Source organism: Prionailurus bengalensis, chromosome E3, assembly GCF_016509475.1.
Source record: "Prionailurus bengalensis isolate Pbe53 chromosome E3, Fcat_Pben_1.1_paternal_pri, whole genome shotgun sequence".
In the NCBI taxonomy this organism is placed as follows: domain Eukaryota; kingdom Metazoa; phylum Chordata; class Mammalia; order Carnivora; family Felidae; genus Prionailurus; species Prionailurus bengalensis.
In genome coordinates, this window is record NC_057357.1 from 40584362 (window position 1) to 40600710 (window position 16349).

Below are 16349 nucleotides of genomic sequence, written 5' to 3' on the forward strand. Positions count from 1 at the left end.
GTCACGGGCCCGTCCACTAGGAGGACCGGGCTGCCCGTTCACACCCACGCCGGGCCTTTGTCCCTCTGCAAGCCCAGCTGGCGTCCTCTGGGGGAACCGAGCAGAGCAGAGCTCCCAGGAGCATAGCCGGGCGCTGGGCGTGGCAGGAAGCTCTCCCCCCTTCCCCCCCCATCTTAGTGGCTCCCAGGGGACCATGCCGGTCGTGGGCTTAGGTGGTGGGCACAGGGCCACCGGCTTGCCCCCCCTGAGGGCCTAGGGTGAATGGAGCCTCGGGGGGGCAGGGGTTGTGCCTCGGAGGCAACAGCCCGGGTGCGGTAGGTGACCCTGTGCCTTGGATGGCACGAGAACAGTGCCCACCCCTGCGGGCATGGTCTAGTGAGGGCGTCTTTTATGTTCTTTTAAGTATTTTGCAGTTTAAAAACCCTACTTGCTAAGGGCGCCTGGGTGGCTCAGTCACTTAACCATCTGACTCTTGATCTCGGCTCTGGTCTTGATCTCAGGGTCGTGAGTTCAAGCCCCGTGGCTCACGCCCAGCACGGGGCCTCCCTAAAAAAGGGGGGTGGGGAATAAGTCAGCCTGCTAGGACACATGGGTGGCGGGTGCCAGGCTGCAGGGGGTTCCCCGCGGGTGGAGACGAGAGCAGCGTGGAGAGCACGCGGTATGCCGTGTTCCTCAACGGGGTCACGTCGCAAGACAACCGAAAACACGTACATCGCTCTCTGAACCCAGTTCCTGACCCAGAGCTCCTGAAACCCTTATAACTTCCCAAGGGGATAAAAATACCTTGTGTTTCGGGGTGCCTGGGGGGCTCAGGTCACGATCTCACGATTGGTGGGTTCAAGCGCCGCATCGGGCTCTGTGCCGACATCGTGGAGCCTGCTTAGGATTCTCTCTCTCCCTCTCTCTCTCTCTCTGCCCTTCCCTGCTTGCGTGCTCTCTCTCAAAATAAATAAACTTTAAAAAAAAAAAAAAAGATTAAAAAAACGCACCAAAACCCTCTTTTGTTTTGCAGAGGTGACTCTGGGTGGGCTCCTCGTAGCTCCTGGATGCGGGCTGGTCACCGGAAAGGCCAAGCCATGGTTAGAAGCTTGGGACTTTCTGCACCACCCGACATGATCCGGGGCAGGAAGGGGCTGCAGGTGGAATTAAGGGGGTGAGCCCCATGAAAATCGCTGAAGTGTGAGGTGTGGAGAGCGTCCGCACTGGCGACATCTCCATGCTGGCGGGTGGAGGTCCCCAGCTGCACCGGGACAGTAGCGCCCGCACTCGGGGCCCTCGCAGACCTCACCTGACATGTCTCTATCTGAATGTCTGTAGTGTTTATTATATTATGTAATAATCCGGTAAACGTAAGTGCTTCCCTGGGCCCTGGGAGCGGTTCTAGAAATCGGCCAAATCTGAGGAGAGAGTGGTGGGAATCCTGATTCGGAGCCAGTCGGTCAGAGGCACGGGTGACAGGGTGGGGTGGGGGGTTGCTGAAGCGGGGCCGTCTTCAGGGACCGACCCCAGGCAGAGGGTGTGGCCCAGCAGCAGGGAGCCTGGGGCAGGGGTGGCCGGAGAGGGGCCTGGACGAAGGGGCGAGGTCCCCACAGGGAGCCCTGGGTTGCAAAGGCAAACAGAACAGCTTCAGGAAACGCGTGCTTGGCCTGGAGGTATGTTCAGGTCTGTGGTCAGTGACTTCGGAGGCCCTCACCCCACCCTGCAGGTGGGGTCACTCTGGACAACAGAGGTACAGGGAACTCCAAAATACCAGCACGACCTCCGGGTTGAGCCCGAGGCCAAGTACTGCGTTGGAGGAAGGGGCCCCGGGCACGGCCTGCGTGGACACCTTTTCTTCCTCTGCCCCTGGTGATCACTCTGGGTCCCTTCTACAAATCCAGAAACCAAAAAATAAAGGAAGAAAGGCCAGAAGGACCTGAAATACCACTACAAGTTAACTTGCTGTAAAAGTAGTCATAAAAATCAGAATCTGATTTTGTCCTTTGATCTGAAGGACATCTGGGTGTGCGGCCTCTGTGTTGATGTTTGACCTGGGGGAGCCCTGGTCCTGAGCTCTGTGAGCAAAGCCATCATTGGGCCCGGTTTTCCTGGCAGGTGGCGCGTCAGTCAAGATTTCTGTATGTGTCGGAGAGGGACAAATGTTTCCCTCTACCCTTTCACGTTCGGTACGGGGCCTCTGCAAATTAAACTGATAAAAGATAAACGGGACAGAAGCCTTATTGCTTATCCATACAGAAGGTTTGGTGGTGAGGAAGTAAAGACCCCTCTGGGTCTCAGCAGACCTGGCGGCTCGTATACCCTTTAACAAAGAGCAGTAGATCGTGGAGAAGGGGCCGGACAAAAGGAGTTTCTGCTCCTGGGGAGGTAAATTGTGGGACGGTAAATGTGGGGGGGAAAGCGATGTCGGATCAGGGTTACATGGACGCAGACGGGAGCGTCTGGTGGCTGAGGGTCGTCCTCTTCCCGGTGCGGGAGAGGCGAGGGGGTGCCTTCTCAAGGGCCAGCTGACACCCCGCTTTCAGCGTTGTCGGTAGAATAATCCTTTGCTTCGGGATAGGTCTCCCCAAGACTTGCCCGGCTCCCCGGGCTCGGGTCTCACGACCTCTGGTCGCAGGGGGCACAGAGCTCACCCCCTCCTTCACACGGACCGGCCCGGAGGTTAGAGGTCAGCGTGCAGGTGTAAGAGACAGACTTGGGAGAACGGACAGAGGGTGGTAACTTGAACGCCTTTTCTGTTCCCTGAGATCCCCGGGCTCAGCGTTTTCTCTCCGGTGCGTGAAGCGGAGGTGTCTGTTTGTAAACCGTGCTGCTCTCTTCCAACCCTGGTGCTTTCCTGTTGTAGGCGAAGCGGAGAGAGTCCCCTGCCGAGGGCAGCCACAAGGCCGCTGAGCAGGACAGCAAGCAGGTACCGCCCGGGGGGCTCCCGCTGTTCGCAGCGGGGCCGCCCTGTGTGCTGGGACTCTCGCACGTTCCCTCTTGACCCAGAGCCCTGTGCTTGTCCGTTCGGGACGTAATTATGTTTTCACTTAATTCTTAAACTGGCCCATTCCACGCGTCTTTCATCTCAACGTTCAAAACGTGTTTGTGTTGTACTTTGGACACAACGAAACCAAAACCTCCTGACGTTTTCCCCACGGGGAGTACGGGGCGCCCTTCGCAGCCGCCCGTGGTGGTCCGTGTGTGTCCGGGGGCTGCCCTCACAAAGCCCCGCAGATGGGGCAGCCCCAACCACTCACCGTCCAGAGCTGGGAGTCCTCGTGTCGGGGCAGTGGGGTTGGCACCTCCGAGGCTGTGCGGGAGCTGCCTCTGTCCTGGGCCCGTACGCAGCCGATGACTCTCTGTCTCGTCCTGCTCGCACCCCCCCCCCCAGCCCCCTGCCCCCGGGTCTGGGTCTGTCTCCACATTTCCCCCTTTTCATAAGGACCCCGGTCATTGATTAGGACGGCCTCATGTGAACTTGATTTCCCTGGTAAAGACCCCGTCTCCGGGTCAGGTCACGCTCTGGTGTTTTGGGGGTCAGGACCCCGCGGAATGAGCTTCCGGGGACACAGGGCGGCCCACGACCGCATCCAAGCTGCATCTGGGCCAGTGTCTGTGGGGGCTGCTGTAGAGACTCCCTGCTCCTGCGTCACGGCTCGGGGACACGTGCACACCTGAGGTAATCACAGGCTCCCGCCGTGAGTGTCCTCCACGTGTCCCCTCCGGTGAGGCTGCTGTGGCCTCAGCTGAGGCTTCCCTGAGCCCAACCCCGGTTCGGTGGCGTAGTTCCCGAAGGCTCTTGGGACCCGCTTGCCCATTTTAAGCAACGCTTTCGTCCTGGCCACCACTGCCGTCCGTCCCCGTCCCCGTAAGACAAGAGGGCCTGAGCCTCTGGCAGGCCTGGGGTGCGGTGTGGGAGGGCAGCGGGGGCCCCGGCCCCCCCAGGCCCAGCACATCACCACTTGTCACTGGCCCCTGTCGTCTTCCTTCTCCATTCCTACGCGGGCGACACGCCCGGTCCCTCTCTGCCCCGGTTTGCTTGGCGCCCACCTGAGGCCACCCCCTCGGGACTCTCCAGAGTGACCCCGACATTCTTCGTGGCCTCGGGAGCTTTGAGATCCGCAGAGGGGAGTTGAGGGTAAACTGTTACCTGGCAGCGTTTTGGAGAGTAAAGTGGATTAAGATGTTCGTTGCGAATCCGAAGCAGGAAATGTTAGCGGCCACGGAGCCAATGCACGGGGGCCTCGGGACGTGGTGCTGCCACCGCCTGACACGTCCTCACGTGCTGGCAGCCCGAGGAGCCCGCGTGGCTCATCTACAGGTCCCCTCCCACCTGCGCCCGGAGACGCCCTCCGTCCCACCCAAAGCCGGGCTCCGGGGACCTCGAGTGTCCGGTGGGAGGACTGGAAGGCCAGCGGAGGGGCTCCCGGTGTTTCCCTGGGACCCTCCGTTTGAAAGGCCACGGGGCCGGAGGCCGGCCCTCTGGGGACCCCTCCCTCGCCTGTGGGCCCCAGTCTGCCCCGGCCGGGGGACGCCCCAGCCCCCCCAGCCTTGAGAGCGTCATTCTCGGTTTTCGGGATAAAGCGTCCCCTGACGTCTTTGAGAGACACAGTCCCTGCACTATGTATGACTTTGTGGGCGGGTGAAGTCACAGCAGGCGCCTTGGGCCCCCGGGTCAGCGTTTGGGCTTGGCTGTGAGGTGTCTCGGAGTGTCCTTGTTGCTGCCACCCTTCCCGCCTCGCCCGGGGCTGCTGGGGCGGGCGGGAGGCACCCCTCCCCGTGCTGAGGAGACGGCCCGCCCCTGGGCCTGAGCCCCGGGAGCACCGGGGACTTTGGCGTCCGGACTGATGCAGTTCGTGTTAATTTTACGACAGCCTCATACGCGCGGTGACCGGCTGTCGCGGGGTCAGTCACCGAGGGCCCCTCGTGAGCGAGGCTAGCCGGCCGGAAAACACTCAGAGGAGCTTTGCTGTGTGTGTTCCTCTCTCCCCGCCGCTCCCCGCGCAAAACCTATGTTCCCGTGTGGGTAAAATTTCACTTAAGCCGACAAACTAGTGGAATCCTCCCCCCTTGTGGTGGTGGAGCTCGCCCCCCCGAAGTGAACTTCTGCTGGTGCATTTTGAAGCGAAACCCAGATGCCACACGCTTCCCTTTGGTGTGGCTTCTGGGCCCTGGTGTCACAGCGACATCGGGTGGGCTGCGGACGCAGCTGCCGTGTGTCGAGCAGCCCCGGCCTGCGGCTCTGTGCCGTTTGCTTGGGACGGTGAGGTGCCGCCCAGACCCGGCTGGCCCTTCTGGGCTGCTCTCCGCAACTCGGATAACGTGCGGCGCCCAGGTTATTGCCTGAGTACCAAGAGGTAAAAACCTGAGATCGTAGGGCCGTTTTTGCTTTTGGAGGCCGTGTGGGCTCCCTACTTACGTCTTTTTTTTTTTTTTTTAAATAAACTCTTTTTTAATGTTTGCTTATTTTGAGAGAGAGCGAGCCAGCCCGGGAGGGGCAGAGAGAGAGAGAGAGAGAGAGGGAGAGAAAATCCCAAGCAGGCTCCACGCTGTCAGCTCGGGGAGCCTGACACGGGGCTGGATCCCACGAATGGAGATCGTGACCTGAACTGAAATCAAGAGTTGGACGCTTAACCCACTGAGCACCCCCCAGGCACCCCTCTGGTTAGGCCTTTGGGTGGATTGTGTTTTGCTGTCCTAGATCAGCTGTTGGCAGCCATTTCTGCAGAAAACCTCCTTGGATCAGACACTTTCTAGATGGATGTGTTCAGTCCCTGATTAGCCAGCCAATCTTGATTGCAGCTGTCGTGCTGACTGCAACCAACTCGGCCTTTACAGCCCCCCTAGAATGTTTGGAAGAGTCGAACTTCTGTTTTGCTTTGGGGATAGAAGTCGGACGACCGTCCCGTCCGTGACCCTGCGCCCTTCTGCTCTCCCCCGGGTCCGCCGTCACTGCGCCCTCACGGCGGCCGTTGTGTGTGCACACCCGCTCACCTCGTGTGTCTTTGCACAGAACCACCTGCCGGTGTCCACAGGGGCTCATCCGCTCGCCCCCAGCCTGGGTTCCAGCGTGGCGTCCAGCGCCGGCTCTGGCAGCTCCTCCCCGGCCGCCCTGCCCTCGGCTCCCCGTACCCACCCGCCTGAGCCCGCCCCAGGTAGGTCTAAAACTTCTCTCGCGGCTCCCCGACTTTTCTTTGCGCTTACGTCGTGTCTTTTCAGGACCCGCTGCACGCGTGTTTCGGTCACCTGTCACTTGGCTGTACTGCCCATGACCTAGAAACCCCCACCCCCCGCGTCCCTGGGAGTCACAGGCTGCAGAGGGGACCAGGACCCTTGGGCCGAGGCTGTGGCCCCTGGTCACCAAGACCAGGGTGGGAGGGGTTTGGGATGCAGCCAAGGGCAGCGGCACGGCTGAGGGGCCCTTAGCTCCTGGGAGTCTAGAGGGTTTGCAGACCGATGAGGGGAGGGGCTGTCCTGAGAGTTGGGAAGAGGGGCGGGAAGAGGGGGAGACCCGGCCCCCAGCTCCTCAGGCCACGTCTGGCTGCACCTGCGGACGCTTGTGTCGCTGAGCTCCCCAAAACCTGCATTTCTGTCCCGGCCAAGGGAGACCCGGCAAGGGCTCTGCTCGTGGCGTTTCCACGTCCTCTGCGCCAGGGCAGGCTGGGCAGGTGTGGCCGCGGGCAGGCCGGGGAGGCCGCTGCGGAGCGGTCTGCCCTGGGGTATATGCGTCCTGTCCGCCTCCTTCCTGGTGTGGGGCGGGTGCCGGCTCTGCCCACGTTCCCACGTCAGGGCACCACGTCGACGCCAGAGCTGGCCACATGGTCGGGCCCAGGGTGGTATTTCCCGCCCGGAGAGAACTGTCTGTTGCCGACAGCCAAGGATGGCACACACGTTGTTTTCCACGCCTCAGCACCTGTGGACGCCAGTCACGCCACTGGCCGTGGGGTCGTGGCTGAGACCCAGGTGGGGATGATGGTAGCCAAGGCAAGGGAGGAGAGGTGTCCTTTCAGTGGCCATTTAGACGGCAAATCTTGGGCTCGGGCCATCTGAGCACCTGGTGTCCCTTGTGCTGATGTGAGGGATGCCGGGCAGGTGTGCTTGACCTTGCTACCCGTGTCGCGGCTGCCTCCTGGGGCACTTCTACCCATGTGGGGCTCGAGGCTACCACCCCTGTGCTCATTCTGAGCTGCAAAGGGCCGCCTTATTCTGGAACCCCGGGGCCTTGTGTGGCCAGGCACATCTTCCTGCACAGCCCCAGCGTTCCTGCACAGGCTCCACGGTGGAGCTGTCCGACTGCCAGAGAACCCTCTAGAGTCCAGCCTGCCCAGCCCTCTGAGGACAGGGTGTCCTTGATGAAACCACCCCTCCCCCGCTGGTGTTTCTGAGCCCTGACCTTGGTTCCTTGCCCTGCACACTCTTGTGCCTCACCCCCCCCCCCCCCCCCCCCCCCCACCAGCTTCCCTGTGCTGGTCTTTGTGGAAATCCTGTCCACGTAGGAGTGAAGACTAAACCGACTCTTGCCTGGGCTCTGCCTTAGAGTAGGGGAGTTTGTTCAAGTCCTCACATACTTTGTAGGGTGCGTCCGTGTGGGTTCTCTTTTAAGCAAAAACAGGTACGTGTGTGTTATTTTACGTTGACGTGGAATTGGGGTGGAGCGAGGTATCCTTCCTGAACTCCTGAACCCCAGAGGCCTCTGGGCTTGCGTGCTGGGCTTGCGTGCACTGGACCTGGCCGGTGGGCTTGAGAACTCAGCCCTCAGACTCACGCGCGCCGGCAGAGAGCAGAGGCTAGGGCGGAGGCTCGAGGTCACTCTGCCCTTGTCTGAACTTGGGGCCAAAACACAGCAGGAGGGCAGCCGGAGCCAGCCTGGCCTCTGAGCAGGTTCTCTGCCCACTCGAGGGAGCCGAACAGTTCGTGGTCACAGAACGGAGATCGGAACTACGTGTGTGTCTGAAGGGCTCCTCCAGAGCGCGTTAGCCTCGAGGCGCCTGGCTGACTCACACGTGGTGGGGGACCGTCCGGGTGGCGCGTGGGGCGCCTGCGCACAGGAGTCCTTGGTTACTCCCTGGAAATGAGCCGGAAAGCCATTGGTATAAATGGCATGCTTCATTTTGTTGTTTTGTGTTTTATGTGTAAAAAACACGGTTTTTAAAAATAAGGCTTATTGTCCCCAGTTTAAGGGTAGTAACAGTCAAGTGTGAGCATCGCGGGAAAGTAATTAGGAGAATGGAGTCCCTGCCACCAATCAGGAGAGGCCGTCCTCAGCTCTGCTCACCTGAGCGGGCGAAAGCACTGGATGCACCTGTGCCCCCTGGGGTTGTGTGGTGACCCACGGGGGCCTCTGCCTGGTTCCACGCGTCACCGTCTTGCAGTTCATTCTTTCATTGACGTAAGTGGTTCCTGAACCAAGTGCCCAGAGGCGAGATTAATTCCTGCTCGGGATCAACACGGTCTGTTCACAGAAAACTGCTGCTGCTAAATCCCGAGCTGCTGCCGCAGTAGGGGCCTCCTTTCTCTGAACACGCTCTTGAGATCCCCAGTCAAATCGTGTGCCAGTTAACAGGGGCCCCAGCTGGGAGAAGTGACACACTCCTCACAGCTGCCCTCTGGTCCCCGGAGGGCCGGGCCGGGCTGTCCTTCTGCCCCCGAGGACCCCAGGGCTCAGGGGCGCCTGGATCGAAAAGCCTGCTCTACCTACCTAGGGCCTAGCGGGTGTAGACCGGGTCCTTTTCTGCTCGTAGTCTGGTTCAGGCTATATCGTTACTAATGCAGTGCCTACAAAGAACGAGTAAATTCTAAAATAAATAGGTGCTGTTTGCAGACTAATTGTGTATTCGGTGGTTTAGTGGAGTCATTTCAGGGCCACTTGACAAGAGGCCATTTCCTTTGTCTCTATGAGCAGGCTGCCGGTGAAAATAGTCCCCTGCGGAGCTGGTGGCCTGGGGTGGCCGCGGGGCTGTGGGCAGCTGACTCTCCGTGACCTCCGAGGGCAGGGGTCATGGCTTGTTTGCCCTGACCGCTGCCTCGTGTGCGTTTTCACCTGAGCGGGTCCGCCTGGAGCCAAGATGCTTCCTTACCTGAAGGAAAGCGGCCCTGCCCGGCGAGCCCCCCCCCCCCCCCCCCCCCCCGCGCGAGCACCTGGACCCGGGCTTTGGGCTCGGCGCCGGGAGGGGCCAGGGCCGATGACTGGGGGCTGCGCGCCCGGCCGGGGGCCACACAGGGGGCCAGGGGGTGGGGCCGCCCCGCCTCCCGCCCAGGACTCCGAGCGGCGGGGCCGCCCACGCACACCTGCTGGCTGGCGCGCACCCCGACAGGTGCGGCGGGGGCGGGGCCGGCGGAGTGGGCGGGTTGGCCGGAGGGTTGCGTCACCCGGGGCGGCCCGGCGGGGGCGGGTGTAAGGCTTACGTCACCGGGGGCGGGACGGACCTGAGGGTTACGTCACCCGGGGGCGGGGCGGCGCAGGGAGGGCGGGGAGCGGGCTGCGTTTGAATCGGCGGCGGCGGCGCGGTAGACGGTGAGTCAGCATCGTCAGCCCCGCGCCGCCAGGGTGCGGGTCGTCGTTATGCGGAACTGGCTGTGCACCCCCGGCGAGGTGAGAGCCAACCCCCTCTCGACGCGCCTCCCCGCGAGGCCCGCCAACCGCCCCTCCCCAGGTGCGCCGCACCCCCACGTGCCAACCCCCCCAGGTGGGGTGCGTCTCCCACCACCCCCCCCTGCTCCTTCCCGCTCCCCCGGGGGCCTCCTCCCCAGGCGCGCCACGCCTCGCCCTCCCCCCTCCTCCCTCCTCCCCAGGTGCACACCTCCTCCTCTCCAGGTGCTCCTCGGACCCGCTCCGGTCGCCCGCCCCCGGGGCCGAGAGTGACCGCCGGGGTCAGCACCGGGTTCCGCGGAGGCTCTGCGAGGAGGCGAAGGCGAACGTCCCCTTTCTGGGCACCTGCTCGGCAGAGGCGCCCTTTGGTCCCCTGCGTGGGCGCGCCGCAGGGCTTCTCCGGGGGGAGGGGGGCCCGCGTTACCTAGCCGAGGTGGGTCTTTTGCTCCGCGGCGAGGGCCGGGTTCCTGCCTTGTCCTGCCGAGAACCGTCGGCTGCACCGTCGGAAATTGAGGCCGGTGGGTGGGTTTGCCAGGCGCTTCACCCTGCGGTCGGGGCAGGTCGGCCTGCGGGGTGAGGGCATCCCGGCCGCGGCGGGCGCGCGTGTTAGGAGCGCGCCCGGCGTCGGGGCTTCCCCGTTCTGTCCTGTGTGCATTGTCCCTGCGCGTCCCTTGACCCCGAAGGACCGCGTCGCCTCTCGGATGTGCTGTGTCATGTCAGGGTCGGGGTTTTGCCAGGGCCGTTACTCAGCAGTTCTCCCGCGATTTCTCATTAACATCTGGGCGGTTCCTGGCAGTTGGGCAAGGCGGGTTTTGGGTCAGAGGCAGAGCTTACGTAATTCGGTTCATCTGGATCTTGAGTGTTAAAGCCTCTTTGAAAGTCAGCTCTTCCTTGAAGAGAACATCCCAGAAGACCTGGGTCTGAGTCAGCGGAGAGGTGCAGTAGGCGCGGGACCACCGCGGACACCCGAGCAGCCAGGGCACCCTGGCGGCGGCCGCTGTCCGGTGGGGGCTGGCTCCTCCGCGTCACTCTGGACCAGGGGGCTTCTTTGTGCTGAGTCATGGGGCGGGGGTCGGGGAGTGTGATAAGGCTGGGTCTTTTCAAGGTGAGGAAAAGCTCTTGCTTCAGCCTGTTTTCCTCGTCGTCTCTTCATTTCTGGTTTTGTTATTCAGGAAGTGGTTCTGGAACTTTGTTGGCGTTAAAGCACACCACCCGTCAGCCCCTCCTGAGACCCCAGGTGCTGAAAGCTAGATCCGGGTCGTCAGGCCTGGCCGGCCTGCAAGTCCGGGCGGGAGGCCCAGGGGGCACAAGGGGCCAGGGGTGGGGGGCAGAGCAGGTGGTGGACAGGTGGGGGTAGAGCAGGGGGTGTAGTGCTGGGGGGCGGGGAGGGCAGGGCGCCCTGCACCTGGTGCTGGTGCTGCATGGAGTGGGGTAGCCGAGTGTTGGAGGCTCAGCAGGCGGTCTTCCAGTACCCCTGGGGCCCCTGGAGGCTGCACCTGGCTGCAGCCTGGCATCAGCTGAAGGGTAGAGGAGAGGCTGGGGTGGGAGGAGCCTGGCCATAAGTGTCCACCAGTACACCAGGGGCATGTTCTTTGTGGGCAGTAGGACTCGGCCTGCGGGGCTGGCCTCCGAGAAAGGTCACTCTTGGGACAGTGCAGGTGGGGGATGAGGTGCAGCCTGCAGAGATGGCTGGAGCTTGGGGCCCTCGCCGGCGAGGGTTCAGGGAGGATGGAGGGGCCGAGGGCTCCTGGCTTCTGCTCAGTGTCTGGGCCGTCGTGTCCCCGGAGTTTGAGAAGCTGCTGGTGAGGCAGTAGGTCCTCTCCCTGGTAGGAGGTGGTGAGGCGCCCTTGCTGGGAGATGCCGGTGTCTGAGGGTTAGGGCTGCCGAAGCCAGGTGTGTGTGTGTGTGTGTGTGTGTGTGTGTGTGTGTGTGCACGCGCGCGTGCGCACGCGCTCGTGGAGCAGGGATGGGACGGGACGGGCCAGGCCTCCAGGGCTGAGAAGTCGGCCATAGTGGAGGAGGGTGAGGGACCGGGTGTGAGAGTGGGCTGCCTTTGACCGGGGCCCGGGGGCATGGTGCCAGCTGGCATGGCTTGGCAGTGGTTTGTAGTGAGGGGGAAGTAGGAGGTCAAGAAAGCGGGCATTGGTCAGCAAGGGGTGGGCCTGAGAGCAAGTGGGCCCTACGTTCACGGCAAGGGGAGACGGGTCTGCCTGGGGCGGGTGGGGGGGGGGGGCGCCCAGCAGTTCTGGGCCCTGGGCCTGCGGAAGGTGCCTGGTACCTGGAGACGATGGTTGCTGGGGGTGTCTGTGGCCCCCATTATTGTGGGGTAAATTACGTGCCCCCAGAAAATACGTCTCTGTTCTGAGCCCCCTCACCCCCCAATCTGTGAACACGACTGCTTGGATGCAGGCTCTCCAGGTGCAGTCAAGGTAAAGTGAGGTCATCGGGCTGGGCCCTGATCCAGCGTGCCTTGGGTCTGAATAAGAAGGTACTTTGGAGCCCACACGGGAGGCGGAGGGTGGGGTGGTGCATCCGCCAGCCCCAAGCAGCTAGACTGCGCCATTGGAGGGAGCCCAGCCGTGCGCACGTTGTTCTGGACTTCCGGCTCCCAACCGCGAGAACGCATGAGTCGGTGCTCGGTCGGGGCGGCCCCTGGACACAGATGCCCCTGTGCTCCTGGGCGTCGGGAAGAACGAGCCGGCCGGAGGCACCTGCTGTAAAGGCCGGAGAAGCAAGCGTTGGGAGCCCCCCGTGGGGGCTGGGCCCCACAGGCGGGCGGGCGGTGTCTCCCCAAGTGCGAGGGCTGCGGAGGGGGGGTCTTGGTGCCGCATTGGGCTCCCTGGGTCTCCCAGGCTAGGCCTCTTTGCTCTTCAGAGTGATTGGGGGATTTGAGGGTTCCGGTGCATGGCGGTGCCCGGACCAGCTGCCACCCTTCACGTTTGCCTCCTTTCGGGATGAGTTCCTCGCGAGTCTTTAAAAATCTCTGTTGGAAGAGTGTTTCCTTTGGAGTGGGCAGGCCCGAGGCGGGCTGGGGTTCGTGCTCCTGGCTGTGGCTGTGGAGTGGGTGCGGCAGTGGTGACGAGACAGACAGACCTCGCCAGGCAGCGCAGTGCTCTCCTGCCCAGACACTGGGTCCCCCACCTGTCCCCTTCATGCGCCACAGAGGCCAGAGCCAGTGGCTCGCGGACGGCAGATGTGCTTGTCGCGCTCTGTGAACTTAGGCAGCAGGGGGCCGCTAAGTACCAGTGTTGGGTGAAGGGCTGTCCCTGCGGCCAGCTCAGTGGGCCCCTCGGGCTGAGTGGTGCCCAGCAGCCCTAGAGACAGGGAAGGGACGGCACAGCTGGGGTCGCCTGCTGGGGCCAGACCTGAAGTCCGCACGCGTCCCGCAGCCGGCTCCTCGGGAACCTGCCTGCTCCTGGGACGTTCTCTGCCAAGTCCTGTTTCTCTTCCCCCCCATCCCCCGTTTCTCTGGTAATCATGGTAAATGCCTCTCATTTGAAAGGTGGTGGCTTCTCCGCAGTCACTGGCGGGTTCAGCCTTCGCTCCCGGGTTGTAACGTGGTCGTTTGAAACAGGCCTGGCCTGCCTGCTGCCTCCTGGCACGTCTCTGGCACGGCTGCTTCTGTGATGTGGTCAGGAGTGTGGGCCCAGCCGAGGGCTGGACGTGGTCAGAGATGAGCAATGGCGTCTCTCTCTGATGGTTCTGACTTGGTGTCATTTGTCACACGGGGTTCAGGGCTCTTTTGACACTTTGCACTAGGAGGCTGGGGGCAGGAAAAAGGCAGAAGGCTCTAGAAGCCCAGCTCACGGACCCAGAGCAGGCAGGCTGTCTAGGGACAGGGCTCAGCCACACAGGAAAGGCCCACCTACTTCTGGGACGGGTGCTGGTGCAGGTAAACTTGTGCCTTCAGCGCTGCCGGGTCTTCTGTGGACCCAGCGCGTGTCCCGGGAGCGGGAATCACCAGGCCTTCCCGGCCCTCCCTGGATGGCCTGCGCGCTGTCCAGGTCCTGTGGCCGCTCGGCTGCTGGAACTTGGAGGCTTTGGGGGCTGGTGGGCCTGACCTCAGCAGCTCGGAGCTGGGGCCGTGTCACGTGGGGCCGGGGTGAAGGGAGAAGACCCTGCTTGCAGGAGAGGGTTTACGAGGAAATCTTTGGAAGTCGGGGGGCTCCAGGGGGCCCCACGTTGTTCCATTTCTCTGCTCTTTCACACGCGGGCCCCAGAAACTGTCCTAGTGCCGTGGGCTCTCTACTGAGGCTCTGGGGTCGTCCCATGGTTACACCGTGTTTTGTTAACAGGCCCCGCTGTGGATCTTCATCCCGGCGATGTCAGCCTCGCACCCCTAGATAAGGAGCTGGAAGAGCATGACCTGGGCGACCCGGGACCGGCAGGTAGGAGTGCTGACCCCCTGCTCTTTTCAGGGCCGTGCTGGGGCGGCTGGGCCCTTTCTTTGGAGAGCCGTTCAGTGGTTCTTGGAGGGGGTGCTCCCAGCACGCCGGTGCGCAGTCAGCCTCCCACCATCTTTGCAGCTGCTGTGGGCACACGTACCCTGGGACACCGTGTCCCCAAACGTTTGCCTCGTCTGCTGTGAAAATGAACTGTTCTTGGGGGTCCCCGGATGTCCCAGGACCAGCATGCTGGCGGGTGGGTCAGCTGGGCAGGGCCTGGCAGGTGTCTGGCCTCCGCGGAGCCCCCGCCGAACCCCTCGCCCGTGAGCTTACTGCGCCAGGAGGGCGCGCCCACACGGTGGCTGCCCCCCTGGCCCCCGTGTGCCCCACCCCCCCGGGGTCACCCCCCAGCCTGGAGGCCAGGCGCCGTGTCTGGTGGTCAGCGCCTCCCGCTAACTTGGCCCCTCTGATCCGTGCAGGTCCGCGGTCGCCGGGGGGCTCGGCACCCGTCACCATCCCCGGCCGCCTGCCCCGCTCCCCGTCCCTGCTGTCGTCCCCCTCAGTGTCTGCCTCCCCACTCAGCTCGCTCTCCCAGTCTCTGTCGGGGCCCCTCGTCTCTTCGGCCATGACGCCCCCCCAGCAGCCACCGGCCCTCACGTCGGAGCCCGGGGCGCTGGGCTCCTCGGCTGGGTCCTACAGCTCCTTAGGTGAGCCGGGCGCTGGCGGGGACAGTGGGGTGAGCTCGTCCCAGGGGGTCCCCTGGCCAGTCTGTGGGTTCGCTGGCGGTGCCTCAGGGCACGAAGCCCCGGCCTGTGCGTGGCCGGGACCCTGAGACACTGTTGTGACAACACATGGTGGCCCCGCTGTCACTCGTGTGCGGTGGAGGGCCTCAGGCTGGGGACGTCACTGGAGACCCAGTGCAGCACAGACGGGCAGAAACCGTGGACGGTGCTTCTTCCCTGGAAAACGTTCTTTCACGTGACTTGCTATGTTTTAAAGGAGTACTTTTAAGTATCATTTTAATTTGTTATGTCATGAACACAGATCAGTAGGTGTCACCCCAGGCCCTCTGGGGTCCTCACGATTTGGAGGCGGAACGGGTTTCAGGGACCAGAGTTTGATGCCGCTGCGGTACACGATGCGACACTTGCAAATTCACTCCCTTCTCTGCCTCAAGCCCCCCAGGCAGCCGGACAGGGGCCGGGTAGAAAGATCTGGGGCACGTGTCCTTGTCTGCCAAGCCCCAAAGGCTGCCAGGGAGGTGCTCCCGCGGGTGACCTCTCCCGTCTCGTCTTGTCCACACTCAGGCTTGAACGGCGTCCCCGGGAGCATCTGGGACTTTGTTTCCGGCAGCTTCTCTCCCAGCCCGTCCCCCATCCTGAACGCCGGCCCTGCCCCCGCCTCAAGCGCCAGCCCGAGTGGAGCGGAGCTGGCCCGGGTCAGGCGGCAGCTGGACGAGGCCAAGAGGAAGATCCGGCAGTGGGAGGAGTCCTGGCAGCAGGTGAAGCAGGTGAGCCGGGAGGGGCCGGGGCGCAGGGCCGGCGGGACAGGCGCAGGCGCGTGGGGGCTCCCCCTGCACCGGCCGCTACAGCGCAGCCCCCTGGGTTTCAGGCCTGTGACGCGTGGCAGCGGGAGGCCAAGGAGGCCAAGGAGCGGGCGCTGGCGGCCGACAGTGCGCGGCAGCTGGCGCTGCAGAAGAAGGAGGAGGTGGAGGCCCAGTTCCGGAGGCTGCGGGAGGAGCTGGAGGGCCGAGGGCCGGGCGCCACGCTCCCGGGGCTGCCGCGCTGTGCCGACCTCGGAGCCACCCCCCTCCCCAAGCTGCACTCGCTGCAGACTCGGCTGCGCCTGGATCTGGAAGCCGTGGACGGGGTGAGTCCGGGGGCCACAACCCTCTTCCTTCCCCGCCTGCCGGCCCTGCCCTCCGGCCCTGCCCCGCGCGGTCCGGAGTCACCTTCCAGAGTCACCGTGGCATCTCGGCCTGTTCCACGCTTGGTGTTCTCTGCACTCAGCTACAGACCCCTTCCAGGCCAGGGCTTTGTGTTAGAACCTGGAGCATCTGAAGGTTCCAGAGCCCTGTCTCTTGCGCACTCTCTCCCTCCATTGGTCTGAGGTGCAGCTTTCCCACCCCCCCTCCAGCTCTGGCTGCCCTCTTGGCCGCTGGGCTTGGTCCCGGGTCAGGGATCTGATGAGCCCAGTCCCGTGAGCCCGCCTGCTGGCCACAAGGCACAGGTGTGGGCCTCCATCTGGGCCCAGCCCATCGAGGCGGCCACCCGCCTGGCCACCCCTTCCCACGCTGGTGCGGCAGCTCAGCTCCCTGGTCCTCGTGAAGGATCTCCCCCCCCCCCCCCCCCGCCTTTGTTCCGGGGCGTCCCCGGTCCTGCCGGTGGGTCACCTGG

At 63.5% G+C, this 16349-nt stretch overlaps 1 protein-coding gene across 12 annotated transcripts in view; it reads left to right on the top strand.

Moving 5' to 3' along the window:
- UNKL (unk like zinc finger) overlaps positions 1-16349 on the top strand; it is a 37588-nt gene that overhangs the window by 19044 nt on the left and 2195 nt on the right. For 2 of the 12 annotated variants that reach the window (XM_043561051.1, XM_043561056.1), the window contains 6 exons: positions 2843-2905; positions 5993-6134; positions 13864-13956; positions 14433-14660; positions 15261-15463; positions 15565-16323. In XM_043561051.1, the coding sequence (XP_043416986.1) occupies positions 2843-2905; positions 5993-6134; positions 13864-13956; positions 14433-14660; positions 15261-15463; positions 15565-16062 (1227 nt within the window). In that variant the 3' untranslated portion in view covers positions 16063-16323. Of the gene's footprint in view, positions 1-2842; positions 2906-5992; positions 6135-9439; positions 9572-10402; positions 10505-13863; positions 13957-14432; positions 14661-15260; positions 15464-15564; positions 16329-16349 lie in introns of those variants that run through there. The other 10 variants (XM_043561054.1, XM_043561059.1, XM_043561055.1 and 7 more) reach the window with 8 other exon arrangements.